Source organism: Schistocerca nitens, chromosome 8 (assembly GCF_023898315.1).
Source record: "Schistocerca nitens isolate TAMUIC-IGC-003100 chromosome 8, iqSchNite1.1, whole genome shotgun sequence".
NCBI lineage: Eukaryota > Metazoa > Arthropoda > Insecta > Orthoptera > Acrididae > Schistocerca > Schistocerca nitens.
The window spans coordinates 306370182-306396530 of record NC_064621.1 but is presented as its reverse complement, the minus strand read 5'-3'; the positions used below and the strand labels follow the sequence as shown (position 1 = coordinate 306396530).

The 26349-nt window shown below is 41.0% G+C and overlaps 1 protein-coding gene across 1 annotated transcript in view; it reads left to right on the top strand.

Annotated features, from left to right (window-relative positions):
• The window catches only part of LOC126199230 (ATP-dependent translocase ABCB1-like), a 169509-nt gene that overhangs the window by 5868 nt on the left and 137292 nt on the right, over positions 1 to 26349 (top strand). Inside the window, exons 2-4 of the mRNA XM_049936022.1 lie at positions 15736 to 15848; positions 16167 to 16227; positions 25012 to 25425. Of these exons, the coding sequence (XP_049791979.1) occupies positions 15757 to 15848; positions 16167 to 16227; positions 25012 to 25425 (567 nt within the window). The 5' untranslated portion in view covers positions 15736 to 15756. The remainder of the gene's footprint in view (positions 1 to 15735; positions 15849 to 16166; positions 16228 to 25011; positions 25426 to 26349) is intronic.

The window sequence follows — 26349 nt, the reverse complement described above, 5'->3', positions numbered from 1 at the left end:
CACGGTTCCAGACTGTAGCGCCTAGAACCGCTCGGCCATGCGATAGTGTCTGACGTAGGAAGTACATTGTGATCTTCATCGGTAAATCAGTTGCAGATACAGAATCCAATCATACAGCAATCATTATCTTCCAAGTCTGTGCCATTATGAAATGTGAATATTGGGACAGGTAACTTGAGCTATATACTTATGGTTTTTATAGATCTGCGTATAAGACTGACTTCCAAATTTATTGAAAGCTTATTGCATAGCTTCCATTGGCCATATTCTGAAGTTTTATGGCGAGGGAATAAATACTATTTGTCTTCGTACAGACCTGAATTCCACTTATTGTTGTGGCCTATACGTACGGCATGCGATGGGGGCAGTTGAAATTTTAAATACTTTTTTTTTCTCAGATCAAGATCCTCAAACACTGGGCACTACTCTGCTATAGATTACCTTGTATTTTTCTGTAAGATCCCCAAGACTGGCTAACTTTAACGGAAGCTAGAAATTTAGTCCGGACGTCATTGCTAGATGCTTTTAATAGTTTCCACAATGAAACATTGCCTCAAAATATGGTAGAAAACCCAAAGAGATTATGGTCGTATGTCAAGTACACCAGCGGCAAAAGACAGTCAATACCATCACTGCGCGATAGCGATGGAAATGTTACCGATGATGGTGCCACTAAAGCGGAGTTACTAAATACAGTTTTCCGTAATTTCTTCACAAAAGAAGATGACGTAAATATTCCATAATTCTAAACCAGCACAGCTGTTAGCATGAGTGACATAAAAGTAGATACCTTAGGTGACGCGAAACAACTCAAATCACTTGAGAAAGCCGTCATCTGGTCCAGAAGGTATGCCAGTCAGGTTCCTTTCAGAGCATGCAGACACAATAGCGCCTTCCTTTACAATCATATACAACCGCTCACTTGACGAAAGGTCTGTTCCTGAAGACTGGAAAGTAGCACAGGTTTCATCAATGTTCAAGAAAATAGATAGGAGTAACCCATTGAATTACAGACCCATATCACTGACCTCAATTTGCAGTAGAATTCTGGAGCATATACTGTAATCGAACATTATGAATCACCTTGAAGAAAATGACTTATTGATTCATAACCAACACGGATTCAGAAAATATCGTTCTTGTGCAACACAGCTAGCTCTTTATTCCCATAAAGTAATGAATGCTGTCGACAAGGGATCTTAGATCGATTTCATATACCCAGATTTCTAGAAGGCTTTTGATACAGTTCCTCACAACGGACTATTAATCAAATTGCGTGCATATGGAGTATCGTCTCAGTTGTGTTACCGGATTCGTGATTTATTCTCAGAGAGGTCACAGTTCGTAGTGTTAAACGGTAAATCACCGAGTAGAACAGAAGTGATATTTGTCGTTTCGCAAGGTAGTGTCATAGGCCCTCTGCTGTTCCTGGTTTACATAAATGATCTTGGTGATAATCTCAGCAGCCCCCTTATATTGTTTGCAGATGATGCTGTAATTTGCCGTCTAGTAAAATCATCAGACGATCAATTCCAGTTACAAAATGATCTAAAGAGAATTTCTGTATGATGCGAAAAGTGGCAATTGGCACTAAACAAAGAAAAGTGCGAGGTCATCCACATGGGTACTAAAAGCAATCAGATAAATTTTGGGTATACGATAAATCGCACAAATCTAAGGGCTGTCAACTCGACTAAATACCTAGGAATTACAATTACGAGCAACTTAAATTGGAAAGACCACATAGATAATATTGTGGGGAAGGCGAAACAAGACTGCGCTTTGTTCGCAGAACACCGAGAAGATGCGATAAACCCAGTAAAGAGACAGCCTACATTACACTTGTCCGTCCTCTGATGGAATATTGCTGCGTGGTATGAGATCCTTACCAGGTAGGATTGACGGAGGACATCGAAAATGTGCAAAGGAGGGCAGTTCGTTTCGTGTTATCACGCAATAGGGGTGATAGTGTCACTGGTATGATACGCGAGTTGGGTAGTCAGTCCCTGAAACAAAGGCGGTTTTCTTTGGGGCGAGATCTATTTACGAAATTTCAATCTCCAACTTTCTCTTCCGAATGCTCAAAAATTTGTTGACACCCACCTAGGTAGGGAGAAATGATCACCGTAATAGAATAAGAGAAATCAGAGCTCGAACGGAAAGATTTAGGTGTTCCTTTTTCCCACGCGCCATTCGAGAGTGGAATGGTAGAGTAGTATGAAAATGGTTCGATGAACCCTCCGCCAGGCACCTAAGTGTGAGTTGCAGAGTAACCATGTACATGTAGACGTTTAACAGGTACATATTACTTTTCCGAAACCTTTCCGCCAGGCCCAGGTGTTACCTTCCCGGTTCCTACAATTGTTTACTAGTAATGCGCCTGCATACGGCAGGGATCGAAGTAAGTACTGAAAACAGGATGGCGTGCTTAGACTCATTTTCAGTTTGTCCAATAAGATAGAAGAACAAAATGCGTACGTCTTGTGGTGTGTGGGACGCAGTGCCAATGTAGCAGATGACAAAAGTGATTTCTTATCTTCAGTGAACCACAGACAATCGTAACGAGGATGAAATGTGCTTAGCAGTTGTCTTACCTCGTACTTATCTCCTGGCTTACTGGACGTCGCTATATTTCTGTCTGCGTGTAATCCGGGTTACAGCTGTCATCGAAATTTCACCATGAAGAAATGAAATAAATGGCGTATCACAACGATGTGACTAAAAATGTCTTCGCCACGACTCAAGAACAGAATGTGAACATTGCACCGTCCCGGCCCATGCCCTAACGAACACACTTCTGAGAATCTAACTGAATGAATTTTGTGCTGAAATCGAAATGGAAGGGCTGTGGAAACCTAAGTATAACATATTGTTTACTCCTGCCCACAACGTTTGTGAAACCACGCTCTAGGAAGATCTTATACCAGTTCAGCAACTCCGTTAGGAAACACTCTTCCTTCAGTGGAAAGATGCTGCACGTCCACTTATTAAGGCAAAATTTATTACAGTAAAATCTTTCACTCCTTGATACTCAAAAGATATACATTGATAAAACTTCAGCTCAGTTAATCCGTAAATGTATTAATCTTTGGAAACGGAAACACACAGGACCAAGTAAGAGCATAAATAAAATTAATGTGAAATCAGAATGATACAGTCACACGGGCACTATTAACTGTTACGGTTTAAAAGAGATCAATTTCTGTTAACTTTCTGTACATCAAACAATATAGAACATTACGGCACTAAAATAAATCACCACGGGTTCTTTACCGTAATACGAAGTTATTAAAGGAAATTGTATAGCATTCACCGCAAATGATTATCGTTAACAAATACCAATAGGTGACCACGTAAGGTCAATTTCAATCAATATTTAGTAGCACATTACAAGACATAACAAAATAACATAACTTCCAATCTAAGGGCAATATGCTGTCACCAACAAACAAACATTTATCACTAGCAGTTCATTAGAATAACCCTAGGTAAATCAATAAAATAACCTCTAAAACATAAGCCCGGAAAATTTATCTACAACCACATCGTGACATCAAGTTCAGTTAAACATTACAGGACCAGAACGAAAGCCGGCCGAAGTGGCCGTGCGGTTAAAGGCGCTGCAGTCTGGAACCGCAAGACCGCTACGGTCGCAGGTTCGAATCCTGCCTCGGGCATGGATGTTTGTGATGTCCTTAGGTTAGTTAGGTTTGACTAGTTCTAAGTTCTAGGGGACTAATGACCTCAGCAGTTGAGTCCCATAGTGCTCAGAGCCATTTGAACCATTTTGAACCAGAACAAAAGTATGCACCATCCTCCGGTCGAGAGTACGCAAACCCGCACCAAGTCTCTTGAAATTACAAGACAATCCCGTTGAAGCACACAAGATTTGTGCACAGAGTATTATCAGGCTTCTACAACAAACACAGGAGTAAAATTAGCTAAATGAAATACACTTCAATACGTGCACCTATGTAATAGTCTCATCATGCACATTCGACAAAACAGAGCAGTTCAAAACGCTTCTTTCACAAATGGTGGCGATATATGAATATATCAACCCTCCCAAAATATTTTCTTTGAAATTTCAGTCTCTAGGGAAGAAATTTGCAAGCAGTCACTTGAGCAGAGTATGAGGTGCGATTAATAACAGCAATGTAAGCCTTGACATGACCACAAGGACCTAAATTCCAAATCCAGCGACTGCATCGAATTCACTGTATGACATGTCTAACAGGCCGCGATGCCAGCACAGTATCCGGAACTTCAGAATTTCGGCTCAACACGGAATAGCGTCCAGCTCTGCTCACACCTCACAGGACGTCCTCACATTGCATCCCGCAAAACAAGTCGTCTAGCCCAGCCCGCGGTGCTCCATAACTCCCGTAGTCCGTACCGATCTCTCGTGATTGCCACAGTCAGAGGGTCTTCCGTGCCACCTCACCGCCCTCTCGCCAACCTCCCACTCTACCCAACTTTCGCTTTTCGTTCAGCGCGCTGTTTAAGAGCCTTTACCTTGCGACGGAGTATGTTCCCTCCAAAAACCCACCAGCGTGGTCGCTGGAGTCGATTGCGCTAGCGGTAAAGTCCATGCGTGTGCATGCATCAATTGGCCCTTTGCATTGTCTGAAGAAACAAACTTTCGATTATGCAGAAAGAGGGGCATGTCGTACGAACGAACAAATCATTTATGTGCTTTTATGTAACATAATCACGGCACTGCGTCTTCCAGGAGAAATGTGGGGAAAGCTGGGTGGGTGCTGAAGGGAACTTCGTGCCTTCTTGGGATGCTATTTCGCTGCCTGCCACGGGTCCTCTGTTCGATGTGGCATACAATCCAAGCCAGATGGCGCAACAATCGAGGAAATGGTCTCAAAGACTGGCGAAGTAAGATTCAAATCCCGCTCTGGCCATCCAGATTTATATTTTCCATACATTCCCTAAATCCTTTAAGTTCAGTGTAAGATTTACTGTCGACGTTATCACCCATCATTTCCTTATTGAATCTTGGCTGTAACTCCAAACCTACATCGCCGACAAGACATAAATTATTAATGTTCCTTCCCTTGTTACATTCATATTGTCTTCACTCCACAGACAGGGACAATGGCAGACACAATTTGTTAATAAATATCTGTCAATACTCTGTATTTCTGAAGTATAAATTATCCTACAGGCGTTTCAGAGCTAAGCCTCGATTTTTGGAATCCATAATTTACTTGAGGGTTCTAATTACGGTGAAATGTTGCTGTGGTGCAGTGCTTCAGTTGCATGTGAAGGAAGTGTCAACGATAAGGAAATGAGAAAGGCGAATGAATATTAATGAAAAACTGCAGCGCTAGTAATTACCTGAGATTTATGAAATTGTATTTCGCAATTTATTTAATATGAATCTCCCGTACGCCTCATCTTTATTGCACAAATACAGGTGAAATCATGATTAATGTCGAAAACAGCGATGGGTGAATGTATAAATTAGTAGAAGCAGAAACGTTCTGGCAAACAGGTGTCCGCTAACGTTCCTGCTTGCGAGATAATTGGTAAAGAGCCACCATTGACCTCCATATGAACTATTGGCCTAATTAGGACATACGTATTCGAAATGTAAATTTTTCAATGTATTCATAATTGGGTTCATATTTCGCACAGGCCCACGGTTGCGGAAATGTGGCGCATGCATGATCGGACACGTGTACATTTCTCTGCTAATCAGAGGTGTTATTTACGGCTCCATTACGATCAAAGGCGGACAAGAGGAGAGATGTCTGTATCTTGGTATCCAAGAGCACCAAAATTCCATCCTGTAGACTAACTGTCTCGGGTCATATCAAAATGAAAGGGTATACATTTGCGATTTATAAGGTTGAAAATTAGGTGGACTGTCAAGGTAAGGATTGAGGAGGTTCTACGCAGAATCTGAGAGGAGAGGAACATGTGGGAAACAATAACAAGGAGTAGTGACAGGATGATAGGACATCTGTTAAGATACGAGGGAATGACTTACATGGTGCTAGAGGCAGATATAGAGGGAAAAACTGTAGAGGAAGACAGAGGTTTGCATACATCCAGCAAATAGTTGAGGACGTAGGGTGTAAGTGCTACTCTGAGATGAAGAGGTTAAACATTAGAAGAATTCATGGCAGACCACATCAGACTAGTCAGAAGACTTATGACCCAAAAAAAGAGAATGTTGAAGGACTGGAGCATCAAACTGCACCGTCTTGTCAAGATTTTTTAGGTCATCAGGATCCCTGTGAGGCATAGACGAGGGTAGTATTCCATCCAAAAGCTAGGACGGCATGTGGTACTCCTCAATTAAGAGCCAGTGTCCCGTAAACTGTTCCTTCGAATGTGCTACGTACTACATTTATATTTGAGCCAAGTTGTATAGGTAAAGTCACTAATGGACGCCTGTGGCGTGGCTCTCGACTAGGAGGTAAGCCTGTGCGATTCCTGTTGATGGACGAAATTCTCATTGATAGTTTTTGGCTGAAAGGTGAGGATAGTTTATGATCACTGATCATCGGGCCCATGTGCTAGATTAAATTCCAAAACTCTATGCAGTGTCTCATGAAGTGATGGAATGTGACACTGCTGATAGCGATGCGTTCGTCGGATGTTGACGTTAAGCTCGGTGAACTCGCTGGTGCTATGTGAGAGGATTAGTCTATGTTCCGGTACCAGGTTCCACCATCTCCGTTCCCTTCATTCATGGCAACACAAACCCAACCCTACACTGTATGAGCACTCATGACAGTCATCCACACATCACAGATACACACTTGTCACTTCGTAACAGGAAGGAGGAATGCAACGGTAGACCACTTTCACCAGGACCTTGCCATGAAGGATTTCTGCATCTCCTCCCACTACGCTAATTTCATGATTATTTACTATTACACTGGGTGATATAGCTACCGCTATGTCTGTGTTTTATGCCATCCACAACACCTTCAACCACCATGTGCTAGATCTTCACATTCTCTTACCCACTGCTTGCAAACAATTAGTCCTATGTAAAATAAAAGACAGAGAAAGAGAGAGACAAAATAGAATTTTTTGGTAGGAAATAAAATACCGTTAAATTTATAGCGTGATACGTTTTCGCTGTAGGCCGCGGTTTTCGAGTTACTGAAGAAAACCATGTTTGGAGGTCACTTTTGTACGTCTTTTCTTGAATAATTCAAAAGCTATGGCCTCTAGCAAAACGAATCCCAGTACAAAATCTAACTGCATTGCATTTCAAACATAAATGTCCTCTTTTTTTCTGTACGGCTACTAGTTTGTACAGAGCGAGCGAAAGAATACGAAAATCATGCACGTGGTGTTTGAAGCCATTGTGGGTTTCATTAAACACAGCGGTAGGGACAGCTGAGACACCTTCTATATAGGGACATAAGAGAAAATCTTAGGTTTTAAGTACATTTGAACTAAGTCGTATAATACTTCATATGGAATTCAGTGGCGGCTCCTAATCACACATTTGCTATAATTTGATATTATATGGCAAATTTCTTGTTTGGTGACTTTGTTTTTTGTGTTGGAACGCTACTGTTATCGTATGCTTTCACCTGTGAAAGTTTTCGCTATTGATTACGATGTACCCCGCATAGCGGCACATGATACCAATGTAACAAAACCTTAACAACATGGATTCCCTATTAGGTAAAATACCCCTCCAGAGGAGTATTGTTACACTGTTACAGAACTTACTGTTTTACTACAAATATTACTATAAAACAGACAAAGAGTAATTTTTAAGGAAGTGAATAACATAAAATGAACATTGTCTCTTAAATTGAACTTTTCAAAAATGTAATGGTATTTAAAATTCAACAACAGTAATTCACTTCCAACATCACAGTGTACCTGAGGGTAAAAACGCTTTACAAGAATACCACTGGAAGTTGTTATCGTGGTCTCTAGTCCGTAAGTCTGGTTGGATGCAGTTCTCCATGCTACTCTATCTTGTGTGAGCCTCATCTCGAAATAAATACTGCAACGTATATCCTTAAGAATCTGCTTTCTGTATTCGTCTCTTGGTCTTCCTCTATGACTTTTACCCCCACCCCACACCACACTGTCCTATCAACCGATCGTTCCTTTTGGTGGAGTTGTGCCGCAGATCCTTTGTCTTCTCAATTCTAATCATTACCTCCTCATTAGATAATGTACGTGATCGACCCATCTAATATTCAGCATTATTCAGTAGCACCATATTTCGAAAGCTTCTGATCTATTTTTATCTAAACTGTTTGTCGTCTTTGTTTTACTTCCATACATGATTACAGTTCACACAAATACCTTCTGAAAAGGCTTCCCGATGCTTAAATCTACTTTTGATGTTAACCGATTTCTCTTCTTCAGAGATGTTTTTCTTGGCATTGCCAGTCTACATTTTATATCCTCTATCCTTCGGCCATCAGCAGTTATTAGTTTGCCCTACTAACAAAACTCATCTACTACTCTAAGTGTTTCGTTTCATAATCTAATTGCCTTAGCATTACCTCATTTCATTCGGCTGCATTCCATTATCCTCGTTTTGCTTTTGTTGGTATTCATCTTATATCCTCCTTCAAGACAATGGCTATTTAGTTCAACTGTTTTTCCAAGTTCTTTGCTGTCTGTCACAGAATTACAATGTCATAGGCAAACCTCAAAGTTGTTCTCCCTGAACATAGATTCCTACTCCCGATTTCTCTTTAGCTTCATTTACTGCTTGTTCATTGTAAGTACTGAATATCACCGAGGATGAGCTACAACCCTGTCTCACTCCCTTCTCAACCACTACTTCCCCTTCATGTCCCTCGACTCCGTATGTTTCTGTAGAGGTTGTAAATAGTGTATCGCTACTGCCACCTTCAGAATTTCTGTAGAGTTTCACAGTCACCATTGTCAAAAGCTTGCTCTAAGTCCACAAATGTTACAAACGTAGGTTTGCTATTCCTTAACCTATCTTCTAAGGTAGGTCGCAGGGTTACTATTCCCTCGCGTGTTCCTACGTTTTTCCGGAAACCAGACTAATCTTCTACGACGTCTGTGTTTTCAAGGTTATCCGTTCTTCTGTAAAGAATTTGTGTTACTATTTTGCAGATGACGTTAAACTGACTGCTATGTAATTTTCACCCTGTCAGCGACTGCTTTCTTTGGAATTGGAATTACTGTATTCTACAGGAAGCCTGAAGTTATTTCACTTCATACATCTTGCGCACCAAATGGAGGAATTTTGCCATGGCTAGCTCTCCCAAGGCTATTGGTAGTTCTGACGGAATATCATCTACTCCAGCCGGCCGAAGTGGCCGTGCGGTTAAAGGCGCTGCAGTCTGGAACCGCAAGACCGCTACGGTCGCAGGTTCGAATCCTGCCTCGGGCATGGATGTTTGTGATGTCCTTAGGTTGGTTAGGTTTAACTAGTTCTAAGTTCTAGGGGACTAATGACCTCAGCAGTTGAGTCCCATAGTGCTCAGAGCCATTTGAACCATTTTTTTATCATCTACTCCTGGGGCCTTGTTTCGACTTAGATCTTCCAGAGCTTCGTCAAATTCTTCTCGCAGTATCATATCTCCCATCTGCTCTTCACTTACGTCCACTCTTCTTTTTTGTAATGTTGCTTTCAAGTTCATATCCCTTGTATAGACCCCCTATGTACTCCTTCAACCTTTCATCTTTCCCTCCTTCGCCGAGGAACAGTTCAACAGCTGAGCTCTTGATAGTCATACAGCTGCTACTCTTTCCCCCAATGAGCCTTTAATTGTCCTGTAGGTGGTATCTTCAATCTGTATATTGAGCAAGCAGTAAAGGAAACAAAAGAAAAATTCGGAGTAGGAATTAAAATCTATGTAGAAGAAATAAAAACATTGAGGTTCGCCGATGACATTGTATACTGTAAGAGAGCAAAGGACCTGGAAGAGCAGTTGAACGGAATGGACAGTGTCTTGAAAAGAGGATATAAGATGAACATCAACAAAACCAAAACGAGGATAATGGAATGTAGTCGAAATAAATCGGGTAATGCTGAAGAAATTAGATTAGGAAATGAGACATTTAAAGTAACCATGTATGGAAGTGAAAGGTCGACGATAAATAGTTTAGACAAGAAGAGAATAGAAGCTTCGGAAATGTGGTGCTACAGAAGAATGCTTAAGATTAGATGGATTGATCACATAACTAATGAGGAGGTATTGAATACAATTGGGAAGAAGAGAAATTTGTGGCACAGCTTGACTATAAGAAGGGATCGATTGGTAGGACATGTTCAGAGGCATCAAGGGATCGCCAATTTAGTATTCGAGGGAATCGTGGAGGCTAAAAATCATAGAGGAAGAGCAAGAGATGAATACACTAAGCAGATTCGGAAGAATGTTGCTTGTAGTACACACTGGGAGATGAAGAAGCTTGCACATGATAGAGTAGCATGGAGAGCCGCAGCTGCTGAAGACCAAAACAAGAATGACAGGTAGTATCTATACTTCTAGTGAAATATGCTTCTAACTCCTTAAATTGGTCCTCTAGCCATTCCTACTTAGCAGTTTTGCACTTCCAGTCAATCAAATTTTTAAACGTTTCTGTTCCCTTTCGCCTCCTTGATTTGTTGTATTTTTAAATGTTCCCCCCTTCATCAGATCAATTCAACATCTCTTGCGTTATCCAAGGACACCTACTAGGCCTTGTCCCTTGTCTTTTATAATATTTCATCCTATCGTACCTTCATTATGTCATGCCTTGAAGTTAACCATTCGTTTTCTATTTTATTCCCTTCCCTTGTTCTAGTCAACCATTGTTTGATGCTCTCTCTGAAGCTCTCAACAACCTCTCCTTCTTTCAAATTGTCCAGTCCCCATCTCATTAATTTTCTACCTGTTTACTATTTCTTCAGTTCTGATCAACAATTCATAACCAATAAATCGTGGTCAGAGTCCACATCTGCCCCTGGGAATGTCTTATTATTTAAAATCTGGTTCCTAAATGTCTGTTTTATTAATATATAATCTGAAACCTTAGGGTGTCTCCAGGTCCCTTCTATGAATACAACCTTCTTTTATGATTCTTAAAACAGGTATAGCGATGTTTAAATTTTGCTCCGTGCGGCTTCCTCTTTTATGACTTTCCGTAAGTCCATATTTAGTTACTATTTTTCCTTTCTTTTCCTATATCGAATTCCAGGCTCTCATCACGATTAAATTTACATCTCCATTAATTGTCTGAATAATTTTTTTATCTCATCATACATTTATTCAATCTCCTCATCATCTTATGCTCTAGCTACCACGTAACATTGCAGTACTGTTGTAGGCGAGAGCTTCGTGTCTATCTTGCTTTCAATAATGCGTTCACTACGTTGTTCATAGTAGTTAACCCGCATTCCTATATTCTTTGTCGTTATTAAACCTTCTCCTGCTTTACATGTATTTGGTTTTGTACTTATTTCCCTGTATTCTTCTGACCATAAGTCCTGTTCTTTCTGCCATCGAACTTCACTAATTCCCACTATATCTAACTTCAACCTATCTATTCCTCTTTTTAAATTCTCTGACCTATCTGCACTAGGAGTAAAATGCAGAGATGACCAATGCTTTGTGAATCGGTTTGTTGGGACGTTACGTTTTGACTACGTGTTGAGGAAGAGAACTGTGGACAAATATTGAACAAGGTTTTCGTAAAATTCAGTAATTTAGCAGCGTTGTAATTTATTTGACATTGATGTTCATATGCTTCGTCTTTATCTATCCCTATAACCTACCTATGGTACGATTGGTTCATCAAGTCATGATGCTGAGTCTCAAATATCGACATACCAATATCTATATATCAAATATCTGAAATGTTATAATGAAACTTTCCGTCTGTTGTACAGACAGGTCAATGAAACACCAAAACAGAGACAATAATTTATTCTTATTAATCGTTCTAAAATGTATTCCTCAACCTCTTTTAAATCAAAAGGCCTTAAAAAACTGCTTGATTTGGTTCATTATATTACAAATAATTTCTTATCAGTGTGCGCTACCTCACATGTACTGACTGCCACAGTTTTCATATCCCAGGGGGCCTTCATGAAAGTGCTTGCCCCAGTTAATGGGCGAGGAAAATATTGGTAGGCCACCGAGATCTCACGTTATTATTTACCCAGTATCAGATCGTGGGAAGAGACTACGGACCTACATGCAGGAAGCACCTGATTTGAACGACTACTGTGGGAAAGGTGGTAGAAATCGCAACACAAACGGAATATTTATGAACCAACACAAAGAGATATATTCTGGTATTTAAACAGAACAGCATACTCTTAACGAACGGCGCCCTGTACTGACGTAGAGACAGTCACAGAAAGATATGACAGAGCGTGGTCCTATAGCTACACATATTTAACTGGACAAGAATTCAGGGAGATAGAATACTGAACCATGAGAACTAGGTTTCGGCAAAAAAAAAGCCGGTGGCGGACCTCAATGAACCTTACCTCGTGGCTGGCGCTGCTGTTCTAGTGTAGTACCTATAAATACTCGCGATCTCCAAACGACCGAAACGGCATCGAATCCGAACATGATTACTAAACTGTGCCCGAAATACCGAACCGTTAAACTTTACCGCAACATGGAGAAGCGAACGTATCGATAAGACGTGGTCGCGGTCGAGGCGGCAGCTAGTGGTCGTTCCAAGAAGCAGACTTTGCAGAAAGGCGAGAGCGGCGACGCTCAGGAATTTGGTTAGCTGGTCGGCGCCTCACACTAGTGTGCCTGCAGTTGAAAAACGTAGTTCTGGTGCGAAATTGCTGAATGGTCAAGCTGCTAGCCGTTGCCAGCTGGACGATGGAACTGACCACTTCGTTTTCGTCGTATAGGTTTCCTAACCGGGCACATCCTCGACCGTTGGAACGTCCAACATTACTGTATTCGTGCGAGGTTTAAGGCCAAGAAAATACTCAGTATAAACAGAACCTTTTTTACGACCGCCACCACATTTAAAAATTATTAATTCTTCTCAGAATGACGGCCGCTGAAATCTGTTTACAGATTTCGATATCTCTGCATGTATGGAATTGTCATTATAAGTTTCTTTCCTTTCTGTAATCATTTGGATGCTGTATTTCGCGGTTGGATATTTACATAGATCGAAATAAAATTAATAAGGAAATTATGAATACAGCAGCGATTGGTTCCTCATTGAATAGTTCCGAGTCTTTCGTGTCGTTTCACATTCATTAATTACTTCCCGAATCATCCTTTGTTTCTGGCTTTGTGTGGCCGCTCACACGCTCGTTATGACAACACGTGGCGTTCTTGGGAGGGTACGTAACACGATATGTTGTAACTTGATGTCAGACGACAACTCCGTGGTCTGACTTTACCTCCATCCGTAGATTTTAAGTGTTTTCTGTTATTTAACGCTTTTATCCGTCTGGAAATGATGTGTGCACCGAGTTACAGAGATCGCGTGAAAGATAGGTCTTCCTATGAAAGTGGTGTCAGTTGAAAGAGAGCGAAAGGTACTGCCACAACACCTGTAATGGGATTATGTCTAGTAAAAGCACTATCGTGCTCAACCTACATTCTGTCGGAGCTCATTTTTATGTTTTCTTCCAAAACGACAGCTACCACGTCCGTTGGGCTATGACTGGGAACCTGAGTAGCTTTCAGTACCGATCACAGATAACACCCACAGTGTGAGTATTTGAAACCAACTGATAGCGTCAGTTACTACTATACGCAAAAGGCATGAAGTGCATCCAAGTAGACTCACCTATAAGCGCACCGTTGTGACAGGAATTAGTCCACAGCTTCATATGCCAATCATTTTCCAACAGCTCCAGGAGCTACACTCCTAAATTCAGTTCTAATCACTATAATCTGCCATGTCACAAAATATTACGAAAGAAGGTGAGAATTATTTGTTAACCAGAGGAGCTAATTAGTTTCATTTAACTCTTATGGATGCGCATTATTGTCGATAAAGAAATACTAAAATTAGTCATATTTACGTTTCGAAGTGGCCATTAAATGTTTCGAATACACTTTCTCACTTCCAAAATGCAACGTAAATACAGATCCAGTGTTTTACTTATCCGCTGAGAGAAAACTGCGACGCGAGAATATGAGAGCAGCAGCCGGATGTTTGTTGTGATAACAACTTTATCGCGACTGCGCAGCCATTATGGCGAAGGATTAGATATAGTTGTGGTCGGCGTTTTTGCGATTGGAAACTAATGCCACATGAAATTCTGCCACCTAAAAATCGGTATTTGGGAACCCTCATTTCAACACGTTACATGTAAACGGTAAACAACGAGACGTTTCTGTGAGACAGAGAAGGATGCGGGTAAGTTACAGATTAGATAATACCACTTACAGATAAATTCTCCTGTGGCTGAGAGCTTCTTTTTGCGAAGAAGGGCTGTATTTACCACTCTCGTCATCTCCCAGAAATTTGAGTGCGGAATACTGAGAACTGATGCCGTGTGTTTTACGCGTTATATCAAGAAAATGTTTCCCTGGGACGTCAGTTGACTGCAGCATACCACACCCAAGATTTCTCCGAAAGCAGCGTACAATAAACGTTCCTTTCTCAGTCACTCAACAAATATTAGTCATGTTCGGGAACTTACAGTCAAGTGAAGATGACGCCTTTCCTGTACCAATAACGTAGGCAATTTCCTTACAGATACTTCCGTTCCTCTGACTGAATCTTAATGCAGCTCTAATGATGGAGCCAAAATTCGTACAACATCTAAGCAGTAACAGTATACGATACACAGCAATTTATTCGTCTTTCTTACTGTCTTGGAATCTCATGTTAAACGTAGATTTGACTATGAACAATTGCTATACACAAATGTACAAAGTGCTTGCTCCTTACAGGATGATGTACGTTTCTTGACCCACGTGGTGACTTATATCACACTCTCCTCCAGTTAGCTACACACTTACTCGTTTTAGGAACACGTTGACAAGAGAAGGTAACGAATAGTTCGAATAATGTTTGCACTTCTGCGTTAGATCAGGTGAAGGAAGATCTAATAGAGAAAGAGTCTATTGCTTTGAAATACTGTCTGAGAACTAAGAATGTTATTTCCATGACTGTATATTTCGATAACATCATCGTATGAAAACTGTGGTGAGTACATAGAAAGAAACTGGAAAAGTATGACTGATACCGTAATATGTAGTTGACGAATGTTACTAAAGGAAAACTACTCAGGAAAAATACAGATGAGCTGTGGATCACCACAGAATGGCGATCTCAGAAAATCTTAAAATTTCAGTAATAAAGTTAGGATGAAGAGAAATATATGAGCACTGTTTAACATAATAAAAGTGAAAGTAGTAAGGTACGATATTATAAAAGGATGAATATGCAGTGCAGATTAATGAAAGCCTTTGATTCAGTGATATACACAAAAATAGTTGATGGCAATTTGCTGCTCTGGAAATATGACAAACACTGTTTAAGAATTGTCACAGTTCACTAATAAATGACTATTCTCAATTCCATCTCTGCAGTAGAGCAGAACGTCAAACCATCTGTTTAGCGCACCTTTAAAGTTTCCATATTCAAAGTGTTTACAGGCTACTTGTTGAACACTGCTTTGTTGCGTATCAAACCAAGGAAAATTTATTTCTTAGGACATTGATGAATGTTTGAAATTTACGTAACTGACCTGTAAGAACTTCATAGGCGACTACACTGCATTTATGTTTAGTCTGTTGCACACACAATTCACGTACAGTTTCTTTGCAGATTTCTACAGCTAAAGGAAGAATGAAGGTCAAGGAAAGCGAGCCTGAGCCAATTCAAGTAGTGAGGGTCAAGCATTTGGACGAAGATGGCAACAAGAATGATCCACTCGAAGTGTAAGTAAACTATACAAATATATACCACTTCTCGCCTTTACTTTCTCGTACATAAATTCCCTTAATCATAAAGATTAAATTGCAATTAAGTTCTTGGCGCCATAAATTGTATATGCACTACACTTTTTCGTATTTACTAAAGTTTGCCAATTCCGCTGTTTTTCTACATCTTACCTGAATGTTTAATTTTTATTCCTGTTTGTTGACCACCACTCTTAACAGTGTTATAGAGTTATTACAGCCACTTTCAGTAGTTTAGTTTTACATGAAACAGGATTACTCAGCACAGAAGTTTTTTTTTCTAATGTCTTGTTTCAGTGAGTTCACGGAACCAGAGAAAAAACAAGAAGAACTTCCCAGCGTGTCCTTCTTCAAACTGGTAAGGCGCATATGTGCTTTACATAGATATTTATTAGCCGGCCGCTGGTGGGCGAGCGGTTCTGGCGCTACATTCTGGAGCCGCGCGACCACTACGGTCGCAGGTTCGAATCCTGCCTCGGGCATGGATGTGTGTGGTGTCCTTAGGTTAGTTAGGTTTAAGTAGTTCTAAGTTCTAGGGGACTTATGACCTCAGCAGTTGAGTCCCATAGTGCTCAGAGCCATAGATATTTATTATACCTACAGTTAGTTATGCATTTGTTTTCTTAGATGATATTAATTTTAGTGATTCGGAAAACATCTATATTACCTTATAAAAAGTGTGTGGAGGTATGATTTTTATCGTCATACTTCATATCATGAGTTTCATTGGGATCTGTGCGTTCTCAGAATTACGTTCACATTTAAAATTCTGTTTCTATGGGATAGGTTCGCCTAACACCCTCTGCTTTGATATAATACTGTAGTCATTAAAGCTCTTTACCCTTTCTTCGAACTTTGCAGTTCAGTAGACAAAGATAATTTAGTAACTTCAGTCAAGATAAGGTTAGCTTAGCTTAATAGAATTTATTCTTCGGGTATCCCTTAGTGGTAGCTTCTCCTTCTTCCTACAGTTCAGTTCATTTTTTCCATTGTTTTATATATCACCAGAGAAAAAGCTCTCAAAGGACAATGAAAGAGACACTAGGCCCACACCACATAGTTACCATCTGCTGAGGCAGAAGCTCTTTATAGAACTGCATGTGACACTGTGCAGATTGTGCAGTGATGTAATTCCTGGACATTTTGTGAATAATGGAGCTCGAATCCGCATTCATATATGGAGGATTGGGAGTTCCGTGGTTCTCTAAATGGTTTAAGGTAAATTCTGGGCAGGATCTTCTGAAGGCGGCACGGCTGAGTTACTTTCCATCTTTGCCCAATTGAAGCTTATGTTCCAGTCAGCGAGTGTTTCGTCGACGGGACTTTGATTTTTCTTCCAGCTTTCCTTTCAAAACCGCGGTATATTAACGTGCTTGTTTGTGAAGCTTTGAGAATATCCTCAAATTTTCATCTTTGTAATTTAATTATAATAACCATAAGATCACCTACGGTACACGACTTCCCAATTACGTCCAACGCTGGAGTGCTATTCCTTTGCCGGAGAGCCCTGGTAGTAGTGACAATGTAGGGGGGAAAATAAGCTTTAATCTTGACGTTCGGATGTAATAGTCAAGGAAATTACGAACAAAAGTTTGAACATGTCGTTTTTATGTATATTGTGTAACTGAACACACTTCACTACTGTCAAAACGTTACATTACGATTTCAGGACAGCTGCAAGATACTGTGTGTTGTAAAGCTATCCACAACAGCCAAAAATCACCAACAGGAGTGACCGTTCGTGGCACACCACATTTCGGTTCCTACTAAATACTGAGCGTGGTACTTCCTGAACAGCTGCTACTTGGAAGCAAACGCATCTGCGTCATGACAGTTTTTAAATAACGTAAATGTTAGCTGACGGGCAATGTCACAACAAACTTAAGTTGTTATTGCAATGAAGAGAAACTCTCGAAAGAAACAGGTTTTCAGATTTGATCACCATCTATATTAATTTAAATGGCTCTGAGCACTATGCTACTTTAGATATGAGGTCATCAATCGCCTAGAACATAGAACTAATTAAACCTAACTAACCTAAGGACATCACACACATCCATGCCCAAGGCAGGATTCGAACCTGCGACCATAGCGGTGGCGCGGTTCCAGACTGAAGCCCCTAGAACCGCTCGGCCACAACGGCCGGCTATTCATTTAATTTAATTCGAGCAGATTTGTTCCAAGGGGCTGGCCGGTGTGTCTGAGCGGTTCTAGGCGCTCGGTCTGGAACCGCACGACCGCTACGGTCTTAGGTTCGAATCCTGCCTCTGGCATGGATGTGTGTGATGTCCTTAGGTTAGTTAGGTTTAAGTAGTTCTAAGTTCTAGGGGACTGATGACCTCAGATGTTAAGTCCCATAGTGCTCAGAGCCATTTGACCCATTTTCGTTCCAAAGGTAAACATGTAAAAACAAAAATAACCGACTTTTCCACAAAATTCAGAAATGTGTAAGAAGCAGTTTAACTATTATTATTAAATGTTAAAAAAAATCTTCTCCGTTTCCGAGATTGTAAGTGCGTCAAGATGAATGTATTAAGCGTTACCATCATTTGATAAATTGTATTTTAATTAAAATAAATCGATTTCACTCTATTCAGTTACACGTACTAACGTGTTTTGACATTCTACAGCGTCTGCAGTGGTATACCAAGTCTGATGTGCCAAGTAGTGAAAGTTATGTAATAAGTGAAAAACAGTTCGCCGTATTTTCCATGTAATGACGTAATTTAACGAAGCACTCTCTCACTGATCTCATTGTGCCACTGTAGTTATCACATCATCTGTATTTCAAGTAACGGTGCGAAAATTTAGCTTGAGTGCAAAATATAGAGCGGAAGCCGTATTCTGGATTCATTCACTGATATGGATATACGAGATTAAGTGACTCAGAATTTTATTTACACCTACATGCTGCTGGCAGTACATATTCGGTATCATGCAGATAAACTTTTAATGCGAAATATATAGATCTGGAACAAAAGCGATTCAAGTTCCCAGGAGTAAGTTAGTTATCGATCTTAATCAGTTGTTAGTTATTTGTATCAGTTCTTCATTTTGAAACTATAATATGGGAGACGCTTCAAAATAATTCTAAGGAACCATCCAGCATATTCCAATTTGTACTTAAGTTTCACGTTCATTGCAGTCTCCAAGGGTAGATGAAGCCTCTTACTTTTTGATCTTGCAGTGGATTTTGCGCATAGTTTTAACAGACTTTTATGGCTGCCTGTTCCCGCTTTAGATCACAAAATTCTACCAATGAAGCAAAGTATTTTGACAAAGTTGTTTAGGTTGCATGAATAGAGCTACATCTCAGCAAACAGCGGTGGTACATTAACCAGTGATAGCGTAGGAAAGAAACTAAATTCCGAGAGGGAAAGGATTAAAAACGGTGGGAGGAGGAGGAGATTAATGTTTAACGTTCAGTCGACAACGGGGTCGCTAGAGATGGAGCTCGAGCTCGGTTTAGGAAAGGATGGGAAAGGAAATCGACCATGCTCTTTCAAAGGAACCATCAACGCATTTGCAGAGCCGATTTAGGGAAATCACGGAAAAACGAAGGGACGCGAATTTGGATGCTTGATCTAGCCCTGACATTAACTTACGTTTATAATATGAGAAAGGCATTGGAGAACTCCTCACAAACTGTTATGTTTATTAATAGTGTACTGAGTATGGTTTGAAACGCATCCATGTCAGACCGTGACGAGGATCTAGGAGCAGGCTCACAACTGATTACCTGGAAAAACCTTAACTCACAAACTCTCAGCTCCAGACACATAAAAACTTACATAGAGATACAAACAAATAAAGATCACTTTGCACTCAGTAAAGAAAATTTCGTCTATGAAATATCTAGCATCCTTATGCATAACAAACATATGTGGCACCAGCATATGTATAACTGACCTAAAGCCAAAATTTAGCCTGCTTTACACTTAGAAATCTTCCTCACTTTGCTTACCTTCAGAATGGGTAGCTAGTATTGTTTACATATTTTTAGTCAGTTCAGTCCTCTTAAAATTTTATAGGCCAGGGAACCTAAGGTCAAGGCACTATTTGTGGTACACAAGCGTGTAGCAAAAAATTATGTAATATTCATACGCTAACCAAACGTATTACGTAATTCTCTTCAGGGACCTTGCGATTGTTAAATATGCGCGAAATTAGATATATTCCTCAGTGGTATTCTTGGCTAATAATAAAATCAGATAACTGAAACAATAATCAGGTTGGCAGCCAGAGATATGTAGAGTCCCTCCTCTCGTAACGTTATAACCTGACTGTTCAGGCAACTTGAAGGAGAGCAAGGTATGGTACGTTTTTACTTTTGACGATGTAATCTGTATTATTATTTGAGAACAGTGAGGAATAGTGGATGTTGTTTTACTTTTCACAATTAATTTTACCACGCCTCGTGTGCTGTTGTAAATATTTTCTACCTGATGATGACATGTGGACAAAAATTGGTCGTGTAAATATACATTTTTATCATCAGCTCTTGGTGGTCAGTCATGACTCTTTCAACCAAGGATTAATTTCTGGACCCGATATTCCATTGCCTTTGCTGCATAACTCGCATAGATACGCAGATAACCCAATAAGTATAATTAAGGGAGCTTATCGATCAAGCGTCTTTCTCGTCGCATAACCTCATTGGCACATAAGGCAAAGGAAACTAACCTCATTTCATATTAATTAAAATGAAAAGGAACTGTAAATGCACCTAATGATTGCAGCATGTTGCCGAAACGCGTCGTACTTTTAAAATATTAGTAACAAGTGTTTCTTGCAATATACCATTACTTCATAAATATCTGACGAAACAGTCGGAGCCCTGAAATAATATCCGCATGACATGGATAAATTTAAGTTAAACCAAGGAATCGTTGGAATTCCTGAGACGTGCATTGATATGGATCCATTCTTTACTGACGGATTAACTGTTCGAGATGGGCGCGGCTTTATCAAGTAGTACGTCTACGTTAACCCAAGGTCCGACTGGGATTCGTATCATGCGCGTTTTACATCCTCTGGCGCGCACTTTTTCGCCAAACCACGAGATCTGACATTTTTTACAAGAAAGATACTGGGCGCCCTGATACATATAAAAGATTACGTTAGCGTAAGAATTTCTGAAGCTTTCAATAGACAAGATTTATCAATCGTTCTGTTGACACTTTCGAGGAAAGTGCTTCATTAGTTTCCAGAGCACCCTCCGAATAAAATCTGACTTTCTCTCTTCATATGAGTGTAAATCTCAAGTTCTTTGATTCACGTTCGTTTCGTGAAATTGGTTTAAGGTGAAGAGCATCTTGTAGTATCGCGGGAATGGTGCAGTGTTTGGCAATATGAACACCATTTTCGGAGTTCAGTGGTTAAAAATATTTCAAGTTTTCTGTGATTTCTCTAAATTGCAAAGGCAAAGGGTGGTATGTTTCCCTCTGAGCGAGCTAGTACTCCGTCTCCAACGAGACGTCAAACCCTTCCGCGCTTATTGTAGTCAACGTCAATCTGATATGACATATATTTGCAAAGTTACCGGACAAAATGTTTCTCGCCCAATTAACAGAGAACAGTGACTGCTTTGGAGCGTCGACGTCATGTCAAACTGCTACTTGGAGGTTATATGACACTCCGTCACTATCGTAAGTCATGACCGTGAATTGGTGCATATGCCGCAGTAGGTTGTACGGAATCAGCCCAGGAAGACCGAACGATTTGCTAAAGTGACAGAATGGCTACATTGTTAGGTCGTGCCCATTAACAAACCGTGAACGTAGTTGTACTACTTCTTGGTGTATTGACGCGAAGAGTCCAACGCGCCGACATTGAATGGTGTATCACTCACAGGCATCTAACGCGACGTAATACCGGTGGATGTAACTATGTCCCAAACGACAAGAAACGGAGACGACCATGATGTTTTGTCGGAGACAGTCGTTAGCCCTAAATTACGAAAATCCCTACTGCCATTATTCCTAAATAGGATAAATATCAACTCCTCTCCCTCAGCAAAGAGACTAGGAGTAGTAAAAGAAGAAAGTCCAGGCTGGACTGCACGTACAACTGCAATGCGCAAGAAGGCATCAGCATCTTTCCATGCCCTACAAAAACACAAATAACTCTTCCCTCTTGATCTAAAAAAAATATTTCTACGACCACTCCTGCTTCGTGTTATTGAGTACTGTGATGTCATCGTGCAAGGTCTGTCTCGTGGGAGAGCACAGCACCTTGAACGAGTTCTGAATGCCTGTGTTCGTCATGTCTATGACATTCAGCCCTTTGCTCATATTTCACCATCATACGCACAACTATCCTGACTGCGTGCACAAAAGCGCAGAGATCTTCATACAATCTGTCTACTCTACTGTCTTATCAAACTATACTGTCCTTCGTATCTCTTCCCGACCTTAACGTTCTCGCCTGAACAAAGAGGCGGAAACTCTCGTTCCCATCAGAGCTAATTTTTTTCTTTCTCACTCCATAGCTCAGCCACTATCTCCAACCCCTTTTCAGTAGCGTGAACCCAGCTCTGGAGTAATCTCCCGCGTTCTATTAGAGAACGAATAACATCTTCAGCTTCACAAGACATCTAATAACATATCTAATGAAGCAGCAATTATGACTTCACTGTTCTTATGCTCAGTCGTTACCCCTGTACATTCTTCATTTCAACCAGATCTTCCTCATGGCCCAGTACTCTCAGCTGGTGCAGTGTCGTCAAAAGTCTTCTCCACAGAACTGGCTGTATCACAAAACATCTAGTTTCTACTACTATAAACTCTTTTCTACTTCTACATCTACATGCATATTGCACACGTCACCGTACAGTGCGTGGTGGCGAGTACCCTGTACCACTAAAAGTCATTTCCTTTCCTACTCCACTCGCAAATAAAGAGAAGGGAAAATCTATATGCCTCCTTATGAGCCATAATTTCTCCTATTTTTCTTCGCAGCAGTAGAATCACTCTGCAGTCAGATTCAGATCCGACTCCCTAAATTTTCTCAATAGTGAACTGTACCTTCCGTCCAAGGACTTCCATTTGGGACCCTGAACCATCTCTGCAATACTTGCATGTTGTTCGAATATTCCGTTAACAAGCCCAGCAGCACGTCTCTCAATTACTACGATGTCTTCCTTTCATCTGACGTGTACGGATCCCACACACTAGAGCAGTATTGAAGAACAGGTCGCACCAGCATCCTATGTGCGGTCTCCTTTACAGATGAGCCGCCCTTTCCTAAAATTCTCCAAATAAACCCAAGTCGAACAACAAACCGAAGTCGAACATTCTGCTTACGTGCCACAATCCTCAGATTATCGTCCCACTTCATATCGCTTTGCAACGTCATGCCCAGATATTTAAACCATGCGACTGTGTCAACGAGGAAACTACTAACGCTATAACCGAATACTACGGACTTGTCGTTGCTAATCACCTGCATTAACTTACATTTTTATACATGTACAGCTAACTGCCATTCATTCCTCCAACCAGGAATTTTGTCTATGTCATCTTCTATCCTCCTTCAGTCACTCAACTTCGACTCCATCCGTACATCACAGCATCATTAGGGAACAACCACAGATAGCTGCCAATCGTGTCCGTCAGATCATTTATGTGAAGAGAAAGTAACAGCGGTCTTATCAAACTTCCCTGGGGCACATCTTATACGCTATGAACACTCGCCGTCGAGGAGACGTATTGGATTCTATTGCCTAAGATGTCTTCGAGCAAATCACATACCTGGGAACCTATTACATATGCTCGTACCTCCATTAACAGTCTGCAGTGGAGTACCGTGGCAAACATTTTTCATAGTAAATGTAGAAATATGGATTTTGTCTGTTGCCCTTCGGCCATGGTTTGCTGTATATCAAGTATTTATTTGTAGCACTGTCATTACTGTTATTTTTGTTATTATTATTATTAATGGTGGCAGCACCACTAGTAGAATTATTGGCACAATAATTTTAATAGTTCATAGTAGTTTTATTTACTCAAATTGTCTCCATACCATTTTCCACATTACAGATACTACTTCTTAGGTACAGAGGATAATGAAATGTAGTCGAATTAAATCAGTTGATGCTAAGGGAATTAGTTTAGGAAATGAGACACTGGAATTAGTAGGTGAGTTTTGCTATTTGGAGGACAAAATAACTGATGATGGTCGAAGTAGAGAGGGTATAAAATGTAGACTGGCAATGGCAAGCAAAGCTTTTCTGAAGAAGAGAAATTTGTTGAAAATGGTTCAAATGGCTCTGAGCACTATGGGACTTAACTTCTGAGATCATAAGTCCCCTAGAACTTAGAACTACTTACACCTAACTAACTTAAGGACATCACACACATCCATACCCGAGGCAGGATTCGAACCTGCGACCGTAGCGGTCGCGCGGTTCCAGACTGTAGCGCCTAGAACCACTCGGCCACCCCGGCCGGCAGAGATTTGTTATCATCGAGTATAGATTTAAGTTTCAGTAAGTCTTTTCTTAAAGTATTTGTATGGAGTGTAGCCATGTACGGAAGTGAAACATGGACGATAAATAGTTTAAACAAGAAGAGAATACAAGCTTTCGAAATGTGGTGCTACAGAAGAATGCTGAAGATTAGATGGGCAGCTCACGTAACAAATGAGGAGGTACTGATTAGAATTGGGAAGGGGAGGAATTTGTGGCATAAATTGACTAGAAGAAGGGATCGGTTGGTAGGACATGTTCTGAGGCATCAAGGGATCACCAGTTTAGTATGGGAGGGCAGCGTGGAAGCTAAAAATCGTAGAGGAAGATCAAGAGATGAATACACTAAGCAGATTAAGAAGAGTGTATGTTTCGGTAGTTACTTGGAGAAGAAAAAGCTTGCACGGGGTAGATTATCAAGGAGATCTGCATCAGAGCAGTCTCTGAACTTGAGACCACAACAACAACAGGTACCTATCATGAAAAAAAATACTGTAGGTGTGAAACAGCTGTCAGATGATGGGAGACGGCTTGATGCCGTTCATGAAGTCAGCTTACGTAAGTAAATAATAAATAAATATGTTACATGCTTAAAAGGGTTCTTCGTACGACCAGTTAGTTAGTTGTATAATGCGAAGATGATGAACCACTGCTGTACGGTGTGGCCTTCCACAGTACCGGTTCTCCACTGGCTGGGAGAAGGTGATCCTGGTGATCGGGCTGCTCGGGGCTGCGGGCACGGGCGCCTGCCAGCCGCTGAACGTGCTCTTCTTCGGCGACCTGACCGGCATCATGGTGGACTTCGGCTCGCAGCTGGGCCCGGCGATAACAGCGGCCGCGGCGGCCTACATGAGCGGCTACCGTGAGTACCCGGGGGAGACGCTGACCGAGGCCGTGCTGCGCGTCATGTACTCCACGGAGCGCGCCAACGACACGGGCAACATCGCCGATGAAATAAAAAACAATATCACCCAGAGGTTCCTCGACGGCATTCAGACCTTCGCTATCAACAACAGCATTGTCGGCGCCGCCACTTTTATAAGCACATACATCTCTCTCGCCTGCTTCAACTACGTAGCTTATACACAGGTAGGTCAGCGTGCTGGATTGATCTTTAAGCCTACATTTCTATAATTCTTCTTGTAGGAGTAGTAAACAGCCAGTCAGGTGCTAAACGAAAGGGTTATTAAAAACCACTTTACTAACGTTCAACGTTTATAAAGAATGTTCTTCAGAAAGAAATCTGGACAACTGGATTTCGTATTGTGGCAGAGGTACGTTAAAATACAGCCCAAAGGCGTCAGTCAACTATAACATATGACCTCCATAGTAAGTATTTGGTGCACAATATGGTTGTTATCATTTGGTAACTCCCCACCAACCTGAGTGCACCAGCTATGTACTGATGAGGAAGTATCAATGGGCAACAACCGTGTTGGGCATGTTTTAATTATTATGGAAGTGAAATCTTATATTTGACTAAAATAAATGTCGTGTGACTATGGCCTCCCGTCGGCTAGACCGTTCGCCGAGTGCAAGTCTTTCGATTTGACGCCACTTCAGCGACTTTCCCGTCGATGGGGGATGAAATGATGATGATTAGGACCTCACAACACTCAGTCCTTCAGCGGGGATAATCTTCGACCCACCCGGGAATCGAACATGGGCCCTTAGAATTGTCATTCTGTCTCACTAACCACTCAGCTACTGGGGGCGGACATATTTGATGGAGGATGCTCTACTGTCCTAGAGCTCGCAGCAGATAGTTTCAGTTATGATGCCTGAAATCACATTTCTCATACCCATTTGTCGTGATGTATGGTTCCAATAACTTAATGAGTAGGTTAGTTTCACGCAACTTTAATTCCACCGTGAAGAAAGTCACGCAAGAGGCAATATCTAGAATCATTTTTCTTAAAATTAAGAAAAGTTAAGGACGGTGATAGCAGGATTGATTGAGGCTGGAAGTTAATAGTGTTGACCTGCAACGGTGGCGGCAAGTGCGTGGTGGTC